The sequence below is a fragment of the Lissotriton helveticus genome, chromosome 9, assembly GCF_964261635.1.
Source record: "Lissotriton helveticus chromosome 9, aLisHel1.1, whole genome shotgun sequence".
In the NCBI taxonomy this organism is placed as follows: domain Eukaryota; kingdom Metazoa; phylum Chordata; class Amphibia; order Caudata; family Salamandridae; genus Lissotriton; species Lissotriton helveticus.
The window spans coordinates 926,792,776-926,817,480 of NC_136070.1; the positions used below are offsets into that span (position 1 = coordinate 926,792,776).

Genomic DNA, 24,705 nt, shown 5'->3' on the forward strand with positions numbered 1-24,705 from the left:
GGGAGAAGTACCCGGCAAAACACCTATACAGAGGCAGCATCAGACACTGCAACGGGCTCCAACACTCATGGTGGTCATCGGCTGTGTGTTGACTCCTGTTGATAAGGTTCTCTGAACCAGTGAGCTCAGGTTCAAAATACAAGCCTGTCAGGACACAGATAGTTAAAAAACACAAACTGCTTATAATCAATTGCTTCATCTCAAAAGAATCAAATCCATTATTCACATTTAGACAGAGGCAATGCATTTATTTCAAAGATATTTAAATCTTCATTGTTGTCATTGAAAGGTTCTTCTATCAGTCCGCCTTGTGGTATGGGTGAAAAAACATGATCGTATCTTTTCTATTTTAATTTCGGTATAATGGCTGCCTTGTGGAGGCTTGGACAATCTTTACAATTGGCTGCATTGTTTTCATTCACCATGTAAATTGTAACAATAAGGCAATCTGTCAACAAATTGTTTCTGTACGAAGGAGCAAGCTACATGCAATACGTTGGTACTTCACAAGAACAAAAACACACAAAACACCAGATCAGAGCTCCTCAGCCTACACGTAAAAAATATAGGATACAGTTGTAAGGACATTATGTTTGGCATATTTGTAGCTTGGAACGCTTCAGTTTAATCTTTGTCTTAGAAACCAAATTCAGTGTTTCAGGCCTTTCTCGCTCTTCGTCACAGACCCTCTTGATCCTTGTACTGTATATTTTTTTTAATATGTTTAACGCAGAATTGTTAAGTGTTTTATATTCTGACATTTCATACAGTTTGTTTATACTATGAAATGGATTGACTTTGACACAGCCTTACAAAATATTCAAGTAAGGTATGCGCATTACACCAGTGGCAGATATTGGAATATAGCGCCAACTTCCCACCTTGAACTCTGTCAACATTATAAATGGAATGCTACTGCCTTTGTGCTTCAAGAGCTAAACTGTTCAGTCACTAGGAGTTTTAAAATGGAGTTCTGCATTTTATAAAGATCAAAAATAAAATGAAAAAGAAGAGTCTTTTTCTTGAAATTTGGCAATTAGTATGCTGAGTTTAGGATCAAATTCAGAAGAGTGGCTCACTATCTAGTTAGAAAACCTTAGTATGGCACATTAAGACTGGCAAGTAAGATGGGAGAATGGGCATTTGTCTCACAGTATTGTCAATTAAGGTAAGTTCTGCTCAACACCCATCCTCAGTCAAGTAACAAGTAGCTTAAAGGCACACTACAGAGCCAGCACAATGCCTTCCCCGCCACAATCCGTCGGATCATTACACAGGCCAATGAAAGAGCCTTCCTATTAAGAATTGTTAGTTCATGGCTTCCGAGCAGAAGGCACTTCTATGGTCTTCATCCATCCCTGTAGTGGTTATTTCAGGAAGCGGATGCTCATTTTCTGCTCAATACTCATCTTCTCAAGAGACTGATGGGAAATAAATACAGTGTGAGAGTTATTCCTTTTTTTGTGACAATGTTTACAAAAAATTATACTAACAGTAACACTGGCTTAAAGACACAAAACAAATCTATCCAGGAGCCCGATTTACAAACTGCACTTTATGGTAGGTTTTGTAGAACCAACTAGTACTACAACACTTACTTCAAAGTGCTAGTCACAAACTGCATTTTTGTAGTAACTTACACATTTATATACATTTACATGTGTGACTTGCACTTTTGTAGTAACTTACACTTTTGTAGTAACTCACATGCACCACTTACCTTTTCTAGGGACTTACTATTTGTACATAATGGAGTTAGGGATTTCTTAGGAAATAATGGTAACTTAAATTAGATTATTTAAAATAGTTAAAAATGTAAATAAATATAAATTAATGTTAAAAATATTTTAAACTAGTATATATTTATTATTTGATTCGAAAATATGTAATAACCTATATTTAATTTAAAACATATGCAGCATTAAATTGTATTTAAAATAACAACATTAATTTTAATGTATTCTATACATCACTTTTAATAATTAATATTGCACAATACATATTTATTTTCTTTCCCCAGGTGGCAATTAATTTTGTATTCAAACTTAAAAAATAATTGTAATTTAATTTAGTATATTTCTATTAATTAAAGTTTTAAGGCAAAAATAATTTGATAGTGTTGTAGCATTTTTCTCTTCTGTTCTATATTTAAAGTAAATATATAAAATGAATTTCCATTAATATGTAACATAAAAATATTGTAATTTTTTTAAAGTTTTTTTTTATATTCTCTATACTTTGCCATGCAGAGATTTCTGCCCCGGCTACATAGTCTCTCTTTGGTAAAATATATGGAAAAATAAAAAAATGCATTTTACTACAAAAATTTAAAAAAATAATTTAAAGCATTAGATTACTACAAAAGTGTAAATTAAGTGTGTAAGTTACTACAAACGTGTAAGTTATTACAAAAGGGCAGTTTGTGAATACCGCAAATTGGTAAACATATTCAAAATTGTTAGCTAACTCAAAGTGTAAGTTACTTTTGTGAATCATGACTAAAATCTTTAAACAGTCCAACAAATATCAAGTGGCACTTGATTCTGAACTTAATAAATTGTTTCAGGTGAATCTCATAAAATATATTTTGGCAGTGAGCTAAATAAATGAGAGAAGTACAAGTATAATACAGGTGCGACACAAGGGTATAGTTACTATGGCGCAGCAGGTGCAGTGGAAGTGGAGCACCACTAAATCCTATATAATAATATTTTAATAGATGTCCTGCAGTAAGAGGGTTCATTTGTATTGATTGCACCCAGGCTCGGCATCCTTGCTATGTCACTGGGTGTGAAGGGGCCTGGTCTCCAGCCATGGAAGGTTAATTTCTACATCAATTTATCCACTCTGAAAAAGAAACACAATTTCCTTTGGTACTACCTATTTTCTGAGAATATCCAAATTGGTCAACACAAGGCCGACGACTGCAGATTGATATATTGCCGCTTTAGAGAACTGAAAAAATAATATAAACCATTTTCATGAATTCCAAGGTAATTTTGAGAAAAAAACTTTCATTTGGAAAAACCAGCTCATCTCACAGAGCCTATCAATGTCAGGTAAGTATCGAAAAATTCAAATTAAAGTAAAAATAAAAAATTGGTCACTTTTTAAAAACACGGTTGATGAATTCCTTTTTCATTTTTACAAGAAAAGGACAAGTAAACAATACAAATGTATCTGGTGGAGGGGAAGGAGGGAGCTATATCCTGCCGAGAATTTCCCGCACAAAAAAGTTAAAAGGCCTGAAGAAAAGGGACCAGGGCCAGGATGAACAAAGCAATGTGGGGAGGGGCATGGGATTAACGATGACATGAATGGGAAAACGAGGGGTGCTGGTGAGTAGAAGGGTGAAGCATAGGCAGGGCCGGACTGGAAACCCAAAGCGGCCCTGGCAATTTTGTCAGACCAGCCCCCAGGGCGGGGGCAAGTGCTGCTTTTGTTACTGGGGCCCGATATTGCATCACGGCTGCAAAACCACCCCCCAGTAGCAAAACTAGCCCCCACCCTTCCCCGCTACGGCCAGTCCAGCCCTGAGCATAGAGATGGCGGTGCACTGGAGAACGTGTGGTTCAGAAACAGGAACACACACAAAAAAACTAAAATAATGGCAAAGCCAATTGATCTGGTGTTGGCCTCCAACCTTTTGGCTTTGTCAACGGTTGCTTTGTTTTGGCATGTTGTGCAACACTTTATCGAGGAAGCTGCTGATCTGCTTTCAATGTAAAAAAAAACATTGGCTAAAAACAAAAACAAAAATTGGGAGGTCTCAAAAGGCACACTTTGCCATAGTAGTGCCTGGATGTGATCCTTGTGAAAGGACAGAATGATGTCACCCAAAGTCAAATTACCCAGTGGCTGGAGTGGGTCAACCCCCTGCCATATGCTGTAGATAGAAGGTGGAATTAAAATGTGACCGACACAACAGCAGACCAACGGATGAAGAGGTTTTTTTAAAAAAAAGCTACAAATGACTGTATTGAAAATTGAAGAAACCAGTCTGTGCAAAAATACTTTCCATCATGAAAGACGCTCATCATATATGCTCCATCTATCACAATAGTATAGGCCAAAACAGCACAAGCCATATATGGCGGGCACAAGACTAGTGATTTTCCGCTTGGGCCACTAATGACTCGTCCTCGGGGCAGAGAGGGTTGGTTCTTGAACGTTTCGAAGTTTTAGAAACCGGGGGTGTATTTACAAGCCCCTAGCACCACTTTTTTTGGACGCTCCAGTGGTGCTCTATGCTAGCCCATATTTACAAGGCAGCGCTAAGCCACGTTGTGTGGCTTAACACAGCCTTGTAAATATGGCCCTCTGCAATGCAGTTTTCTGCAGCAAAGGCGCATGCAATCGGTGTTATTGTGAGCGTTCCCAGCAACGCCCATGACTTTTTGACACTGCTCCAGATTTACAAGGATCTGTAAATCTGAAGAAGCGCTAAAAACTAACACCTTTCAAAAGGAGGAGTTAATGTGGCGCAACAAGGAGAAATACTTTTATTTCTCCTCGTTTTATGCTTTTTCTAATTTGTGCGGCATTCTGTAGCACACATAGAAGGAGCAAAACGTCATTAAATATTGTTTTTGTGCAGGAAGGCGCCCCTTACTGCACAAACACAGAATCATGCCTGCAACGCAGGCACCTTTGCACCATGGTGCAAAGGTGGCTGCATTTGCGCTATTCAGCTTTTTTAGCGCAGAGGTGAGCACAGGGATGCGCTGTACTTTTGTTAATACAGCACATCCATGAATTTTGGAAATTATGCAGCTTGGCACAGCAAAATTGCTTGTGGCACCACGCTACAACATTTTCATGTAAATATGCCCCTATCTCTTCAAATAAATGCCACTTAACTGCAGTGATGTACTCTAATGCCCTAAAGTGAACCCCTTTCAAATCTTCTTAAAATAACAATTTTAAAACAAAATCTGAATTCTTACCATATTTTTACATTACATGTGTTGCACGATTTACATGCCAACTATTTAAGGTGACCAGGTTTTGAAAACTAAACAGTGGGATATGTCACAAACCCCGAAGAAGTGCAAATTTATTTAATTGACAACACTCACCAATATAGAAAACAGGACGAGGCCCTAATGGGAAATTACATTTTAATATTTATACTTATTATCAAACGTGTTTACTAAATTGCTTTCTGATAAGGGCTGCTAACTCATACTACACTGGTGCATATGAAGACCCCCCTCCCCCCCCGAGTTTAGGCAACCCTCTTTGAAAATGGGAACATGTGCTAAATTTACTGAAATTGGCTGGGATAGGTGTTTAAAAAACGAGATTACCCCAGCAAATTCAGGATATCTGGGCACCTTAGCCCAGTGGTACTTTTTTTTTTTTATAAATCCTTTTATTGAAACAGACATCAGTTCAAATAGGCAATACAGAGGAATCAGCCAATTTATATGTAATTATAGCGTACATAGGAATAAAAAAGGATTATATCAGGACATAGGAGGGGAATGTTACGGGATGAGAGGGACATTTTGTTCAATACAACAAGGTGGCGTACAGATTTCTCCACAGTAACTATTCCAAGGGCTCCAAATTCGGGACAACTTTTTGGGGCATCCCCTGGCTACATATACCGTCTTCTCCCTAAACATACACCAATCAAAGTCCTTTTCCCAAGCCTGTAATGTAGGTGGTTTAGCAGCGCCCCATAGTTGTGCAATATTTCTCTTAGCGATCATGAACCCCAGGGTGGCCCATTGTGTCAGGTGAGTGTTCAGGTCTGTGGGTTCCCATATGTTTATCAGACATCATCTCGCCTCCGGATGGAGACGGATTCGTAGCACTGCATGTATCTCATGTACCACGTGCTAGAAGGAGCTGACGTGTTCACATTCCCATATGATGTGCAGGAACATTCCCAGGTGGCCACATCCTCGTTTGCACTCCCCACAATCGGATTCCTCCATATGTATCAGACGGGCCAGGTAATGTACACTCAATGGAGAATTTTTAGCTGTACCAGTTTAAGGCGCACCGGAATGGCGACCACTCTAGGGGAAGACTCTCACCATCTATCTCAATTCCATCACCCATCTATCTCTCCCGCAATGCCTGGAAGGGATCTGCCATGTTATTTATCATTTTTTTGTAGATTAAGGAAATCGTCTTGTCTGGTAGGTGGCCATCCAAGATCCTGTCCTCGAAGGGTGAGGCCTCGGGAGGATCCATCCCTTTAGGTAGTAGTGATTGAAGGGAGTGTAGGATCTGTGCATATCGAAAATATTCAGTATCGGCTAGGTCATATTCCGTCTGTAGCATGCTAAAGGACTTGACTTCCCCCTCTCCCCAAATGTCTTTGACTTGAGAGATGCCGATGAGGTCCCACCTGTCGAATACTTTCGACCTCCATAGGCTGCCCAGTTTTTCAGTATCCCAAAGTGGGGTTGCTAATGTCAATTTATGTCCCCATCCAAGAGTTAGCTGCGTCGTGCCAAATTTGAACCGAATGGTTAGTGGGGCCTGTCAGAGAGTATCTTAAGGATCGCGAAAGAATGCCCAGTTGTAATTGCCTCCAGGAAGGAGCCACTTATCCATGGTATAGTCAGGGTCATCACCTCAGCCATAGGTGCAGTGATTGACGGCAGCAAGATCTGCTGCCCAGTTAACTTTTTAATGTCTGGGAGGCTTAATCCACCATCGTACCAGTTCAAGGATAGCTTATTTAGGGTGATACGCGGTCTACCTTCCCATAGCAGGTCTCTCTGAAGGCCCTCCACTTCCCTGAAGTAAATGGGCAGGTACAGGGTCCAGGACGTTTTGTTGTGCATAAAGGAATCTGGGCAAGGACATCATTTTAAACAGGGCCGCTCTGCCCAGTCGGGAGAGGGGAAGCGATTTCCAGCTGGCATTGTCTTTTTTAAGTTTACACAGGGGCGAAAGAAGATTTTGAGCATAGCGGACTGAGAGATCGAGAAAAATAAAAATGCATAGATATTTAAAACCAACAGTGTTGATCTGAATTAGGCAATCTCATGGGGGGATGGGAGGATCTCCCCTAATAGAGAATAATAAGGATTTACCCCAGTTGACTGTGAATCCAGAAAATCTGCCGAACACTGCCAAAACATCTAATACCACTATTAGGGATTTCGTCGGGGAAGCCAGATATAGTAAGATGTCGTCAGCGTAGAATGATATGCGGTCCTCCCAATCAGGGGACCACCTCAACTCTCGTATCATGGGATCCTGACAGATCCAAACAGCCAGTGGTTCTACGGCTAGGTCAAAAAGAAGAGGTGAGAGTGGGCATCCCTGACGGGTTCCGCGACTAAGGGGGATCGTGGTTGACCGTTTATTATTGACCAATACCTGGGCCAGGGGTTCCTGCTATAAGAGGCGCACCCACTGTATGTATTTTGGGCCAAATCCCAGCTTTGCCAGAACTGGGCCATTCAACAGTATTGAATGCCACAGTTGCATCCAAGGACACTATCACAGCTGACTCCTGAATGGTTGATGCTCTTCCTAGCACCCCATGAATCCTACGCAGGTTTAGGGCCGTATTTCTGTGGGGCATAAAGACAGATTTATCTGGGTGTACTAAGTTACTTATTATTTTAATCAGGCGATTAGCTAGGAGCTTGGCCAGGATTTTTGGTTCGGCGTTTAGGAGGGAGATCGGCCTATAAGAGGCACAGTCAGTCTTCCCTTCTTTGTCTATGGTGGCTATTCTCTGTTCCCTTGGCAGTGTTCCATGCTCTATAAACTCCTCAAACATCAAGTTTAGGTATGGAGCAAGTTTATCGGGCCGCAGTTTGTATAGCTCGATGGGGTTACCATTTGGGCCGAGAGCCTTGCACAAATTGCTTGCGCAATCTCATCTGTGGTCAAGTCACTGTCCATGAAGTCATTGTCTACGGAGGTGAGACAAGGGAGCCTGATGTCTCGAAGTAGGTCTTGAGAGTACTCTTCAGACTGTGAGGTTACAGAAGTGTACACATTTTGGAAATGGGTGGCAAACCTGTGTACTATGTCTTGAGGTTCAGTGAGAGAGGTGTCCCCTTTGACTTTGAGTTCCGGGACTAATCTGCTCGCCCAGTCTTTTTTGTCCACCCATGCTATGAGCTTCCCTGCTTTATCACCCAGGTCATAAATCCTACCTTGACGCTCCCTGCCCAGGGTTTTGGCCTTGTCCGTGACCAAGACTTTATAATCTTGTTGTTTTAGTCTTAGTAAATGGAGCTTTTCCGGTGTCGTCACCAGATTCCAGGTCACTCTCTAACTGATAAATTTAATTCTCTATAGCAAAGGACTTCTTTCTGTTTTTCTTTCTTCGCCCCTGCGATTAAGGACAGGGCCTGCCCTCGAATAACGGCCTTGAATGCTTCCCATAAGGACTGGGATGAGGACCCCACATTTCGGAGAAGTAATCATCCATAGCTTTGAGGAGATTTTTACGTAGTTTTGGGCCACAAAGGTACCAGAAATTGATCGAAGCCAGTCTACCCACCGTAACATGAATAAGAACTATGTGTATCCATATCGGGGAGTGGTCTGAGATGCCCCTGGCAAGGTGTCTGATTTCATGTATGTGAGGGACTTGTGCTGCGAGGACCAAGCAATAATCTAGACGGGAAAGACTATGGTGTGCACCGGAATGAAAGGTGTGTTGTATCTGGTCTGGGTGGTACACTCCCCATCCGTCTACCAAACCCATAGCAACAAGAAAGTTGGGCAGCCAGCATGCAGAGGGTCCTATCTCCCTTGAGGGATAACGGTCCCGTGTGCCCGAGACTACTACATTGAAGTCGCCCCCGAGGACCAGGAGGTCATCCGGAACAGTGAGTAGAACTGAGCCCAGGTCAGCAAAGGTGGAACCCTGCAGTCCCGGGAATACATAAATGGACATGAATGTGATTGTGCGGCCCTCCCATGTGACCGGAATCCCAGCATATCTGCCCCTCTCGTCTGTCCAAATGGAGCCCACTGCCAGGGGGAGTGAGTTCTTATCCATGATACCTATACCTCTGGAGCCGGAAGTGAAACCTGCATGGGCAACCATTTTGTACTCCCCTCTGTGCATTGCTTTACAAAGATTCCCAATCAGGTGTGTCTCTTGTAGGAGGACAATATTTGGGGCCTGCCGTTCAATATATTGGAGAAGTACGCTACGTTTAATCTTGTCCCCAAGCTCGTTTACATTCCAACTCAATATTTTAACATTTTTGTCCCCCATGATGCTCATAGTTTAGGTAACAAGTTGCAGTTTCCTCTGTGATAATAATGAAATAGAATTCTGATGTACAACCAGAACGACAAATAAACACGAACCCCCACCCCAAAAAGCCCCCTCCCTGCTGCCCTGCACTCTGGGTGCGAAACTGCCCATGGTCAAACTAGCAGAGGGCATGTCGCCCAAACAAGGAACTAAGACAAGAACTAGGGAGGGGAGCACCACACTCCGTCGTTCCATCTCCCCCTATCCCATCAGTATGTCATAGGTCCCAAGGCAAAATAGACTCCAGGTGGTCTAAGGCTGGTAGCTGGGAGTAGTTTCACATCAGACCTAGACAGTTATGAGCACCGTGCACCTGGAACCCAGCCGACCTCTAAGTTCGAAGTAGTGTCAGATTCAATGATTCCTGGGGATCATCCTTTGCGCTGCATGTCCGATACGCCCCCAAGGTCCTCAGGGTGGATGTCCTGTTCCGTTTGGTTCTCCAGCCAGTCGGCAGCCGCCTTTGGTTGCTCAAAGAACCATGCGTGGCAACCCGGAGGCGTGCAGGGAACAACATGGCGTACTTAAACCCTCTGTCCCTGAGTTTTTTCTTGGTCATCAAGAAAGATCTCCTATGTCTCTGTACTGTGTGAAGTCCGGGAATAGTGTTATTACAGCAATGTCATAGTGGAGCGGCCGCCTTCACGCTCTGGAGGATTACATCTCTGTCTCTGAAATTCAGTACTCTTGCCAGCATGGAGCGTGGAGGGGCACCCGTTTTGGTACGGCCTCCCGGGACTCTGTGCGCTCTCTCTATAGCAAAGAATTTACTGAGGCCTTTGGGTTGTAGGTGGCTTGTGATTAGGTCCTCTACGAAGAGGTACGGTAACTGCCCCTCCGCTTTTTCCGGGACTACCAGTATGCACAGGTTATTCCCCCGGAGACGCCTTTCGTAGTCATCCAGCTTCTGCTCTGTGAACTTGCGGAAGGCTTGTTGGTCACGGACATCACTTTGGACCTGAGAGACATCTTCCACCAGGCTTGCCGTGGTGAGATCCACCTGCTTCACCTTCTCTTTTAGCTTCGTGAGATCCGCCCGGATAAGATTAATCTCGATTGACATGATGTCCATTTTGTTCTCCAGTGAGGCTTTGACGCCTGCAATTGCCTCCATCACATCCTTTAATGTTAGGTCTTGGCCCTCCCCCTCCAGTTCACCTGCGGATTTGGCCTTGGGATCTGTATCTTGCAGCGTCTCTTTGGAGAAGGTGTAGCAATCTAATTTGTTTGTCTGGACCATTTCGGGCCCCTCGTGCCCATCATTTTTGACCTCTCCATGGTTGCCAGCGGGGCGAGGGTGAGGTCCCCAGTTCCCTTTTTGCTCCAGTATTCGGAGCTGCCGAGTCACGGGGCTGAGTCACCTCTCTCCTGAGTCAGCTGGTGTCCCCTTCTTCCCGATGATCAGGTCAATCACTGTGGGGATTTCACCCAGAGTTTTTTGAGCTTTTGGGGGGGGTGGGCGGGGTTATAGAGCATACGCTTTAGTCCTGTGCCCCGAGTGCTGAGACAGTGGGGGGGCCACGCATTGTCGCCCCATAGTTCGTTGCAGTGAAGGGGGGGAAGGGCAACCCACGATCCCAGAGCACGCCCAAGTCTCTCCATACTGTGTTTCAGAGAGAGCTCCGGCGCACTGTCATGGCCGCCGCTTGAGTTCCTTTCAGCCTCCTGGACGAACTGCTAGCTGCGCATCTTCACATGCAGTGGTTCGGCCGTCTGCCGCTGCGGATCGCAGTGGGACCCTTTGGATGTCTCGGGACACATCCCCGCCGCCACCAGGGGCACCGGACACCGCTTCAGGACTCTCCACCTGCAGCTGCACCTCCTCGTTCCTCCTGCGGCAGCAGTTCATAATTTAGGTACCGGCTTAGGCAGGGCGCGGGCAAGGATACAGGCCACAAAATGGTGGGATTTCCGGCAGTCGCTACAGATGATCGCTAGACTCGGGAGCAACCGGATCGGCCTGGGGCACCCTCCAATCAATTTTGGGTACCTTGGGCTATGGATTATTGGGGCGGATAGACGAGAGGGAGATGGTCTGCGCTGAGCTGTTGATTTAAGTGGCCATCTCGCTTTGCTGCTTGGCCACGCCCCTAACCCAGTGGTTCTTAACCTTTAGTCCAAGGATCCCTGGGGGTCCGCCAAATCTACTCAGGGGGTCTGTGACTGCTTAGAAAATTAAATAATATTACCAAATTAATGAACTGTATATAAATAAATAAACAAAGTTTAAAATTGAAAATGTTAAAACTCTTGGTAAATGTGAAGGCATTCGAAATTGGAGTCTAAAAATTAAGTTAGTACCCTCAGATTGATTTGTGGGATCAGTGCAAGTGCATCAAACACACTATTTATTGTATGTAAAATAAGTGGCCTCAATTGAATTTAGAAAAGGTCCAACCTTTCCATTAAAATTAAAATTAGATTTTTTTTTATCTTTGCGAATTAGGTTAATCATTTTATGATTTCTATATTTGTTTGATGAATTAATATTTCATCACTCGTGCATTTGTTTAATAATTTGTTTCTGTATTCTTGTGTAATGTTTTGAGGCCCAAATCATAGAAAATGCTGAGACAGGGATACCCAGATTCCTGAAATGACTCAGTCGGGGTCCTCAGATTACAATAATGGTTCTGAGGGTGGGAGGGGGAGCTCGTTCCCACTAATGATTAAGTAAGGTCCACAGGAGTCAAAAGATTAAGAAACACTGCCCTAGCCAATCTTTATCTTTTTCAACATCCCGCTTGCTGTTCTGCTACAAAATCAGGCCAGACCCACAAGAGCAAGGGTTATATTGAAAATGTAATTCAAGTTTTCTTTTCCTCTTCTGCCATCAAGTGGTCTGCTTTAATGCCGTCTTGCCGCATGTCAGGTCTGGAGCACTAGAAGGCTAGTTGCGAAATACGTTTTGTGGAAGTACAAGAAACTTACAGGGGGTTTACAACCCTACCAATGCTTACCATTGAGCCTGGGCCGGTGCTAGGCATGGGCAGCATGGGCGGCTGCCCAGGGCCCGAGTGCAGCCCATCAACAGGGGGCCTCGCAAAAGTGTTTCCCCACCGGCCTCGCGCCTGTGGTGAGCACTGAGTGGCCCAGGGAAGGGCTGCCTCTTCCCTGGGCTTCGCAGGCATGTGTAGGAATAGGGGAAGAGGCCCCCTCCCCTGTGCCTCACAGCACTGGGCAATGGCCGATAACCCCCAGGGAGGGGGCCCCTTTTCCCCTGGGCCGTGCAGCCCACATGTAGCACGAGGCCCGTCTGCATTTGCAGGTTTGACCTGTAATTGGGGATGCCATCCACTTCCCACTCCAGTGCCAATTAGCACGCATTTTGGGGCCTGTCAGTTGTAACGATTTATAAAGACAAGCAACTCTCACTCTTTCAGATGCTGATAAGCTGCGAAAGAGATGCTGGTCAGTGGCAAAAAGGAAGGTGTTGTAGCACACGAGGGGGCCATGCAGGGTCAGGAGCACCTTCCGTAATTTAGATGCAATTAGCTTTCAATCTCTGTGTTCCAAAGAGCTCTCTCAGTCCAGGGGCTGTGTGTCAGGTCAGTTAAAAATGTTAAGTGTTTTGCAAATGTTTGGCAGGCTCCACTGGTGGAGAGTTCATAGTGTTCTACTCCTCATTTCAGTCGTGCATGAATGTTACGCGTCCCCAAAGCTTTGAGGGGAAAAAAAGTTACCTTTTAATTAGTAGTTACGAAAAACTTGATCGTGAAAAGTTATGTCTATTTGGGCAGCACCTTGTCTAGTAGTTTAAGCCATATGCTACGTTTTACAACGTTTTTTTTTAAACAAATCTATGGAGAGAAAAACGCTTTAAACATCGAATGCAAATATATAAAATAAATATGTTGCCTACCCCAAGTTATGCCCTTGAGTACATGCCCATTTTTAATTGGCCTATTTGAAATGTATACAAAGGGAAGATTTTACGAAAAGTTTGTAGCCTACGTTCTGCTATCCCAATACAAATTAGGCTAGAGCTTGGACTCCATCACTCATGTTCAAGCACTGCCTAATGTGATTTGTTGGGGGGTACAAGGTCCTTAACACCCTTTGCTGCTAGGCCTTTCCACCGTGCTGAGCCTTTTTTTGGCCATTTGTTGTAGTTTGCGTTTAGACCCGTAACTTTGTGCATGCAAGGGGATGGAACCACCCTCCCCTGGACCGACCTAACCAGTCATGCACACTCTGGCCTTTCTCCATATAGGCACCAATGCACCCTACATGGAGAAAATGGCCTCCCCATAGGCGCCTAGCTGGTCGGCATCCCATCCAATCACAATGCTGCCATTGCAGCGTTGTGATTGGCTTAGGGGAGGGAGGTTGCCTGATTCCTGTTCCTGCCAGAGGTAGGAAAGAAAAAGAGCAGGTCAGGAGCAGAGATGACGCGAGACCTGGGAAGGTACATTTATTTTATTTTTAAATTACCCCGCCCGAACCTCTGCGAGACCTCCCACACGCGATGGATTTTACATGCAAATTAGAGGGGCCTCACATCTTCCCTTTCGCCCAGGGCCCCAGAAGTTCTAGGACCGGCCCTGCATTGAGCATCTAATTTGTAAAAAATATAAGTTCCAGTGCCTGAGATATTTCGAAATCACGTCAAACTGTAGGGCTGGCTTTGCCCTGCAGTTTTATTATTTTTTCAGTACATTGAACAGTTTTTAGGTCAAGCCTGCCTCAGTGTTGCACACTCCCTCGCGTGCTGCATTTCCTATTCTCACGTACCTGGCTTTAATTGTATTTTATCCTCATTGCTGCACTTCCCATCTGCTCCGCCCACCCGCTCCTTCATTCTCCCATGGTCTCTTTAAAAAAAAAAAAAATCTTTTTCTTAGGGCTTAGTAACAGATTACTGATGACTACTCTGCCTTATAAAAAAAGTGATTTCACGCTAAAAGAAATTCATGTTTTTGATTCATCAATCCATCTTGGATGGGTAAATAAAATAAAAAATTGCCCACACCTTTTTATAGGTGCATGCATGTATGGTGCAACATGCGCACACTAATAAAATATTGCAGCCACATCATTGCACATTTTTTTTTCCATTTTTTTTTCTTTTGGCTGATGTTATACAAAATTGACAATCTGCAAAAAAATGCTTTTTGCAGATACTGTTACCAAAAAGCATTTGCAATGCGAGTAAATCCCAAAAGTGAGACCTATTTACTTTACTAATGGTTGTTGAGGTTTGACGTATAATGAGGATTGCACCATTCAGGGCTAACATATTGTATTCTATACATACTTTAAGGGGCTTTGGTTGGCCTCCTTCAGCCATTGGCATTGTGTGTTCAGAACCATCAGCCATTGCCTGGGGACATTGTCAGATACATCTTTGCTTAGCCATCAGGGGTATTTCCGTCTCCTGTTTTTTTCTACTGACTGTTTGGGTGTCACCTTCCACCTCCTTGAGATGCACGATGGACGATCATGCAGACAGCGAGCAGCCCGATAGCACTGTGGAGCAAGCACCGACAAAATCATCTGAAAACTCGATGCGACAGAAAAAACCCTTTATTTTTCTGTAGCATCCATGCTCTGACTCTTTTATCTGTGCTTGCTTCTTAGTACACTAAAAAGGACCAGCAAAGCCAATTACAATGTCAAACCTGTTGGCTTAGCCAATGATTCTTTATGTAAATCTTTCCCTTCACTCAACTTATTTTCCCCTCTTGTGCATTGTACAAAAGCTTGCCATCTTGACGCTCTGTCTTACTCCGACAAGTGAGACTTGCATCCTTTTTTTTAATCTCCACTATCTTCTTACTTAACGGTTTTTTCAGTAGAGAAAAAGTCTCTTCCTGGTTTGCTTTTTGATTGCCTTGTGACCTTTCTATGACCCATGTTCTGTCCTCCCTTTCAACCCTTGAGTGAGTGGTTTGGAGGGTGATCCCCTCTTGATTACGGCAATGCCCTGTTTGCAGCACTCAACGAAGATTTGCTTTCTAAACTGCAGCCCCTGCAGAACGCTGCGGCCAAACTGACCCTTGACCTTCCACCCAGAACCGCCTCTGCCCCTAGTTTGAAAAAACTTCACTGGCTCCCCATTCGTCAGAGAAGCCACTTTAAGATCCTGAGTCTGACACACGCTATCCTGCACGACACTGGTCCTAAATATCTCCTAAAGAAACTCAACTGGTATGTACCCAACAGACCCCTAAGGTTCAGCAATAAATCATTTTTGGTCCAGCCTCGTGTCCGTACCTCCCGAAACGGCCACCGCTCCTTTTCCTATCTTGCCCCTCGGCTGTGGAATAAACTGCTCCCACATCTTCTATGAATCTCTGAACACAAAGTCTTCCGGGAATGTCTCAAAACATGGCTTTTCCCTAAATAACGCCTGTTGTTTCAGGAACACTCTTTGGCGTCGTGGACTGTCTTTCTGCTCAAGCGCCTTGAGACCTTACGGTGATAAGTTGCGCTTTATTAAAACATTTGACTTGACTTGACTTGAAATCAATAGACAATAAAAATATCATGGTGAGGAAGGATATTTTCAGGAGTGATGATCCCATTGAAGTCAATGGAAGGCATTTTGCTAGTTAGCGAGTTAAAGATGAGTCCAAGATGGGTGACACCCTACAAATGAGGGTGAGCGGAGGTATACTTTTAATTCTGGTACACCATGCATACTGGTTCCCTCCAATCTTATTCTGGGCACATTCCCAACTTTGTCTTGCTGCAAGATTTTTCGCTCATAACTATGATTTTCTTTTAGCATTAAAAATGCAGGTGTGGCTTCTGGCATCAGCCACCTGCATATCTTCCTGCGCCCCCTAGGATCTTTGGGCCAGATGTATGAACACATTTTTCCATAGAAAAAGAATGAGTAAAACTGTTTGATACATCTGACCTTTTGTTTCTTTCTCTCATGTGCTTAATTGGCTGGCTGCGGTGTGTGGTTGTCCATCTTATCTCACTGGCTTCCGTTGAGAATCTGATCTCATTTTGCCAGAAACAGTGCAAAGGATTGAGCCCACCAAGTGTTTAGCCTTCTGCGGTGCTCCCCATACAGTGAAACAAAGGCATTTTGGCTCGTTTGAAGTAATTTTTAGCTGTCACTAAGTGATGCGATAAAACTACAGCCATACCTCACATTTTAGAAGTGCTGGTCCTGCATCTGACATGTGCCTTGGGGTCTCGCTCTGTTTTAAGCTAAATGTGGACTAAGCGCTTCCATAGTCACCTGCTGGGTCTACAAAGCATGACATGCTGTTCTACTCAAGTTCTCACCTCTCACAGGCTCAAGATTTCCTCTTTTCACTGATGGAATTCTTCCCTATTCTGAAATAATGCCAATGAAGCACTCTCTCTCACCCTCTTTGTTGTATCAAGGAGGGGAACTTTTCATATTGTCCCTTCATTTTGTGGCACATTCTGTTTGTGCTCAAAATCGCTTTGGCACCCCTGGCATATACGTTTGTGGTCTCTTCTCTGATTTTTCTCCTCCAGGAGGTTGTCTGTGCTTTGAATGCCAAGCTTTCATTTAAGGAAGGCACTTTGTCTCTCAATGGTCATGCGCTACACCACCCATATTTTGTTTTAATACTCATGAGAGCTGGCCTAGCACTGCCTAGATCTCCAAATTATGCAAGAAAGTTGTAATAGCAAAAATGTCATACCCTTGCATTTTCTTACAACATAGAATGCAAACACCAATATCTTCAGGTTGTCATACTCATGGAGGTATAAGCCCACTCTATCTAATTTGTCGCATCGCATGACAATAATATTGCATCCAGTACATTGACTTATCCACTATATCCATTCATCTCAGGGCTATTCACTGGTTCCCCATTGACAAGTCTGCACTCTTGAAGCTACTTTGCCACACTTATAGAGCCCTGTACAAAACTGACCCACACTTCAAAATAAGAGTGTCTCCTTCCTCGGGCCCTCTCAGATCTTACACTCATCCATGCTCCACTTTGCCAACACCCCACCCGTTTTCAACTCGAGATCCTCTTTCTTTTATTTGGCCGCCAAAAACTGGAACCAACTCCCCTTCTCAAGATCTATGACCACTTTCCAGAAATTCGAAAAGAAACTCAAAGCCTGGCTTTTTTAAACTCCTGGTACACATCAGCTTCACCTGTCATCTGGCACCCGGATAGTCTTTTCAGGGTGATATGTGCAATTTAAAATTCTCCATAATGTAACTTACTATAATGCAAGCTAAGACTAAGTGAGTAGTTGTGCAGGTAAGAAGAAGAATTCTGTACTTACCTCGACAGTGTAGTGGACGCGATATTATTGCAGGTCGATATTATCTATCTAGATCCGGGGTATCCAGCTCTTTCTGTATTAAGAGCTACTTTCGTTCAATGGAAATCATCCCGAACTACTACTATTAGTGATGTAATAGTGACCGAGATTGGAAGCAGTGATCACATCAGTGGATGAGGCAGGGTTTCCAGCACTAATGTAAAAAAATCCTTTGAGAATTTTAAATGACTGTACATGGGTAATACATAAAAGCCATAGCTGCAATCCCTCTGGCACTAAGGTAATAATATAAGTAATAAACCTCCCAAAATGAGTAATAGCTTTAAAAACATTTTGAAAACGTACCTAATTTTGTCCAAACATCAGCTTATGAGTTCTGTAAATACCCACATTTTAATATTGAGGACATGCTTTTAAATTTTAGTCTATATATATATATATATATGATGTGACCAAGGCCGCAGGGACGGCCGAAACGCGTCATGACTAGCTGTTGGGGCGAATAAATCATATGCTACACAAGAAGTGGTCCATGCCTTGTTTTTCACCTGAGTGGTGGAGCGCTGCGAGGTGTTGCGGATATATATATATATATATATATATAATAATAATTTCACCAAGCAAAAGCTTCGATATTAGTAGGCTGGGTTGAACACAGGCGAGCTACTCACAGGTACCTGATCTAGATACAGTGTCATAAAACTCTCACAAAGTGTAGTATTGTTTCTGCCTGGACCATCATGTACTCGCGGAAAGTGGAGGTATTACCACACAGTTGCATACTCACTCTAGGACTTGGTAATACTGCCTGAGCCTTCACATACTTAAAGAGGAGCTAGCATTTCTATCACATCCTCCAGATACATTTGTGGTGTTCTCATCCACATCAGCATATTTTGGTCATTTATACTGCTCTTGTGCTGACCTGCACAAATTCCTGGAACGAGATGGCGTTGTCCCCGTCCAGATCTGCTTCCTGGATAGTTCTGTCCGTGATGCTCTCCAGTTGCTCATTGGTTACCTGCACACCCACCATCATCCGTAGCACCTGGACAGTGGTGAGAGGAAGATCACATTACTCTTTCCGTTTCCACCCTTTCGCCTTCCCATCGTGCCTCCATTCATACCCGGGAGCCGTGTGATATCAGCAAACATACTTTACTTTGAACATTAATGGACATATTTACTTTTATTTCACACAATACAGTGCAGCAAGGGAAGTTGCTGTGCTGCAGTGCAGGAAAGGAAGAGAGCAGAAATGCTCTATCATTTCTGCTCTCCTTGTGCCGGCGCACTGTGTGCTGCCTAGTGCCAACACATGTACCCTTGCGCCATAGTGAGAGAGTGCTTGCGTTAGGATTGTTTTTGTGCAGGAAGGTATACCTTTTTTTAAGTTCAATAAAGATTTATTAGTCATAATATAAGGTATGAATACATAATACAGTAAAGAAATTGCGAGGGAAAACGGGAGGGGGGAGGGAAAGGAGAACATAGGAAGAAAAATCAGAATACATTGTAGATTTAGAAGTAACAATAGTAAACTTATCATGGGCAATAAAAGTAAAGGAAAGGGTACAATAAATATAAAATAAAAGTAAATGCAAATGAGGTTATGCAGGTAACTATATTAACAAAGAAAAGGGGAATGAAAAAGGGCATCAAGGGGGTTTGGAAACTTCCTGCTGAGCAGGAAGGTATACCTTTGTTCATGAAAACAATTCAAAGAGGCCTTTTTCTCCTTCTACGTGTGATGCACAATGCAGCACACACAGAAAGTTTCAATCAGGAGAAAATAAGATTATTCTCCACGTTTCGCCACCCTCCGGGAGGCATACCAAATTGAAGCAATCTCAGGTTTTCTAACCTCTGTAAATCTAGAATTGAGTCAAATCTACGGGTGGATGCACGGGAACACCCATGCTTCACCAATAGAACACCTACCAGCTCGAAATGTCATCTAATGCATCACAAGTATGCAAGGTGGTGCAAATAGTCCCTTGTGTGGCTTTGCAAATCTTACTGAAGCATTGTGTTGTCCTGCGTCGCCTTGTGCAATGTAAGGACAGTGCAAAGGCTTAGTCAATATGGGCCTCAGTCTCACTGTCCTCGTCTCCTTCACTTACTCTACCCCATTCCCCTTGCTGACTCTCGCTTTCTCATCCTCAGTATTGTCAGGGACACAGGTACTGTCTCTGATGGTCTTTTCTGCAGTCTCTCAGGTACATAAGGCCAGGGCCACTGGAATTATGTGGCAGATGACGACCAAATCATGCAGCAGGGTCAACTAAATTATGTGGCAACAAGAGGCAAATTATTATGGCGTAATATGGCAGGTTTTGTAATAGAATTACTTCATTATTTACACATATGAACACTGTCTGGCCAAAGATTTCATCTCTTTAGTATCAGTTTAACAGCCAAAAACAGCAATAATCATCAGAAAGGTGACCGGTCAACCTTTGCTAAGGGCCTCCAATGTGTGGTAAAACATCGCTGTGTTTTAAGTAACCTTTGATCTGTTTGAGCTAGAATTTTTTTTTGTTAAAATCTGAAGATTATGCAGCAGATGAAGGATTATGTGGCAAATTCATCAATAAGCGGAAAACGCAGTGACAGCAAAATTGCATAATTCCAGTGGCCCTGCGTGAGGCTCTGTCCCTTGGTCGTTACTGATGTCTCCTATGTACCCAGGGGACTTTTTCTTCTAGCACTCACCGCCATTTTCAAGGTACGCAGCAGCCACTACTTACTAGTGGTTGCACCTCTTTCAGAGGCATACAGTGGTCAAGCCCTACAGGCCTCCCCTTCACTTTCCCAGGATCAAAGGGCCTAATCCTTTCTTGCCTCTAGCCTACCCTTTCCCATTGTGCACATTACACACTCTTCCACTCACGCCTTTTCAGAAAGATGCATTCCTGTCGCTTTCGTCCATTACCTGCATCAGTTCCGCCCTGGAGATCTTCCCATCTCTATCCTGGTCGTACAGCTGGAAGGCAACTGGAAAGTCATGTTAAGAAAAAATGTCAAGTAGTGAAGTGACTGTGCAAAGCAATGGCATAAGCATATCACTGCATGTACATTTATCCCACTCTCATCCAATCCTTGGCCTCTTTGATGGATCACCTACCACTGGGCTAGGGGTGTAGCGACTGGTTTCCATGCCCATTCAGTACTTGGCTTCTCCAGAGCAGGATGACATCTAGAGGAAATGCCCATTGACTTCTCATCAATTGCCTCCCTTTTTGAATGGGTTGTAGATCTTTTTAATTTCTATACCGACGTACACATATCGACTTCTCTTAAAAATGCAACTTCTAGAGAGTAAGACTATGCCCATGCGTATTTAGTGTATACCCTCTTTGGAGTGATTATATCTAATAACATAATATATGGGACATTCGTGCCACTAAAATGTATTTAAATATGCATTTTATACGGCCAGTTTGCCTAGAGACAACTATGATATATCGTGCTAGATATCTGTGAAGAACAAATAAGGAGAAAACATCACAAAAGTTCCAAGAATATCACAGCATTTTACTTTCCAGAGAAAATTATTACCTTTGTTTTGTGAAGTCATGTTTTAATTCTGAAATGTTTTGTTTCACAAAAGAGAAAAAGCACCAGTTTGGGTTTGAGCTACATGGAATGGTGTCAGAGGGCCCATTGTTTACACAAAAGAACCATGGACGACCTCTTGGGCATTGCAGGTTAGGATAGGGTTTCAGAGCACAATGATTTTGGTAAAGTAGGCGCCACACTGTCTTCTGTGCTATTGGTCGACATTTTAATGAAGAGTCTTTTAAACATTCCAAGTCCTGATGAAAGTCTTTTGACCATTTGTTCGCAGGGAATAAAATAGGTTGAAACATGTTGACTCTCTGTTGAGATACAATGGATCATAATGCCCTTCCTACATTTTAACATTGTGGTATTGGGTGAAAATATTAATGTTGTAACCTCACCGCTATACAATTTTCCCAAAATATGGGACTGTATATATCTAGAGAAAGCCAGAACTTACCACTCTGATTAAAATTAACACATATAGACAGGACAAAATGAGCCTGAATAAGGCCCATCTTTAACTTGCATCCTTGATGAGGAGCAGGTTGGCGATGACGAATGTCGGGCTAAATCAAGAACAATAGAGTTAGTTATTTTCGACTATCTAGACAATCCCTCTTGCTAACTTCCTTGTAAGGGGTGTAGTTGTATATTTTGTGTGTACATTGTCTCTTTGTAGGAGAAAATTATTCCTACTTACACATGTAACCGCCAAAGAATAAGGATATATAAAACTGAGTGATGGAACGTGATGGAGAGTTCATATTAGATGTGTTTTTTATTTCAATTATATTGTGCATTCAGCAGATTTTGCATTATGCAATTCCACGTTAATTTTGGCAGGCGAGAGACTGAGTCTTGCCAAGTGACATTTCCCACTTGAACAGTATTCTGCTGCTAAACTACGTTACCTTTTTTAATTGAGGTATATATTCTAATAAAAAAATGTTGCTGTAAAAGTGTACCTTTCATGAAATTCACAGGAGAAACATTATGCAGTTTTGCATACCCCTAAATAACCATCTCAGTTTCTTCAGAGCTGACACAACATACCAATCTTCCGTGCTATAGCTAAGGCGCAGCCGGCACAGCTAGCTAGCGGTGTGGCGGTGGTGTGGGGAAGGTGGGCGGTGAAGTGGACAGATGACGGGATAGTGGAAGTAAAGTAAAAAAATAAATAAAACCACTTACCTTGTGCTCGCCGCATCGTCGAAAAAAGGAGATAGTCAAATTAAAGTTAAAAAAACCCACTTACCTTGCGCTCTGTGCATCGCCAAGTCAGCGAGTACAAGGTAAGTGGTTATATATTTTTTTACATTACTTTCACTATCCCGTTGTCTGCTAATCCCTTCCCCACCCACCTCACCCCCGCCCTGGCCTACCGTGGTTACCTAGGCCAGCCGCGCCATCCTACAGAAACATCACAAAGCTACATGGCAGAAAGCTTTTTGACAGCTCCCAATCCTGTGCTGCAGTTTATAAATATGAGCATATAATCTTTAGAATTTGTATAGCTGTTTGGTTGTGGGGACAGAGCTTCCCACATTGTTTCTGCTTCTGCCCATTTTGGTTTCATTCCTTCATCACTCGCCCTAATATGGCATGACTTCAAGCCCATTGCTCATGGTGACAAGCCTCTTGTTTCTGTACCTCTTGAGTGACCAAGGTAAGCTCATGTGCTAACATCATCCTGAATTCTTTCTTAGTAGCTCATAGGCAGTTGTTCTCCCAGCCTGTGGTGGGAGCGCGTGTTCTCCATTTGTAAAACAAAGTTAGTGCAGGGGTCCCAAGTATTTTTAGCAGCCTGCTGATGGAGCAGCTGAATACCAATGCTACCAAATCTTTAATCCACTCCATGCACATGTCATCCACGGCCTGTAGAAGTATGATCACATCACACCCATCCTCATGGAACTCCAACAGCACCCTTTACTGACTTGCACCATCTTCAAAACCAGCTACATCATTTACAGAGCCATCACAACCTCCACCCCCCATTTATCTTGCAGACAAGCAGACAAAAAACAAGACAGCATGCCTTCCCTTGCTCTACAAAAGGCTACCCTTAAAAACTCACCAAACGAGAAGGATGTGAAACAAACTTAGAGCTTTGAGCATCCCATTTGAACGTTCAGAATTAAAATGCTTGTCTTATGACTACTCACTTACGGAGGAAAAAACCCAAAAGGTTGTAAATACTACCCTCACCCACTAGATAGTGGCATGCTTCATCATTGGGCCACTGACACACCCTGGAGCAGGCCAACGATCAGGGTGGAGCACATATGTTTATGTTTTAGAGAGAACATCCTTATCCTTGAAAGGGATCCCAAATGCAGAGAAAGAAAAAGTATTTTTAACTGTCTAAGTGGAGTGCCCTACCTACATTTATTCTGTTAAAAGTAAAAGGTGGTATATTGGAGAGATTGTGTCTCCATTTCCCTCACTGCCAGTTTTAACATGTTTCAGCCTCTACCCACTGCCCCATTGGGTCATAGGACTTATTCAGGATACAGATCCCTCTGTTTTCTTACATACTATCCCTCTAAATAGGAAATACCTTGTTGCAGGGCTAAACGGTGCTGGCAATACTTGCCTACTTGTCAATACACTCAGGGCATGTTCCAGAATTTCACTGTTGTCGATCTTAACACGGGTCAGAGTGGGAACGTTCTCCTGTAGTCATACTTTCGTCAAGGAGTATCGTTACCCTCCACACCAGTCTCGACCCTCCGACGATGATAGCCAAGACCCACCCCACACCAAAATCGGCTTCAGCACAGAAAAATAAAATGATAATAACATTGTGATGTTATCATTTTATTTTTACTTTTTGCACTGCTGAAAAGCAGTGGAGCGACACTCCTCCGCGTTAGCTGAGGAGCTTCTGCTGGAAAACATGACGTCCAGGTCCCCTTTAAAAAGCAGACCCCGTAACAACAGTGGGGTCCAAATACATTGACCTTTCCTTGCCAAGATCCAAGTGATTTGATTCATCTCTAGAATTTATTCAGACAATAAAGAGATGCTTTATTTCTAGACTCTGGATTAACACATTACTGAAATGGGGTTACCAATAATGTGATGCAGTCTGACCTATTATCCTCATCATATGTACTTACAATCTCAGGCTTGGTTACTACACCTTTCATTTAGGCATGTGCTAGAGGAAGAAATGGAAGAATCATTGTAATTAGATGATGTGAACACATTCTGTCAGATCGATCATGCATGGTAGCGGTCTCCTATTCTTCCAACTTTCTTTCTTAGTCAGTGATTATAGATGAATCAGTATAATCTGCACTTTAATAATTAATTTGTGCTTCTTCACTGGCCAGGGTTGGATTGGGATAAAAAATTTGGCCCGGGACCTCTAAAAAAAAAAAAAAAAAAAGGCCCACATTTGCGGATTGCATTTTTTCTCAAAACAGAGCTTCAGTATTTTAAAAATGTTATATAAAGAAGTAAGGGGTTTCTATAAAAGAGGCACATTTTCTTAACTTCACTGAGATAAATAAAAATGCAAATGTTGCCAGGACTCTGTGCACGTATGAGTTCACAATGGTGACCCGCACCTGAATGTAAGTGAGGCCACTTCTGCTCAGGCCCCCGGCCCCTGCTCAATCGGCGTACATTAATGGGAC

General features: G+C 43.2%; 1 protein-coding gene across 1 annotated transcript in view; it reads right to left on the reverse strand.

Annotated features, from left to right (window-relative positions):
- Positions 1–227: 227 nt before the first annotated feature.
- The window catches only part of LOC144782017 (calcineurin B homologous protein 2-like), a 129,784-nt gene continuing 105,306 nt past the window's right edge, over positions 228–24,705 (reverse strand). Inside the window, exons 5-7 of the mRNA XM_078661130.1 lie at positions 20,430–20,491; positions 18,420–18,542; positions 228–1,421 (exon numbers count right to left, since the gene is read on the reverse strand). Of these exons, the coding sequence (XP_078517256.1) occupies positions 1,368–1,421; positions 18,420–18,542; positions 20,430–20,491 (239 nt within the window). The 3' untranslated portion in view covers positions 228–1,367. The remainder of the gene's footprint in view (positions 1,422–18,419; positions 18,543–20,429; positions 20,492–24,705) is intronic.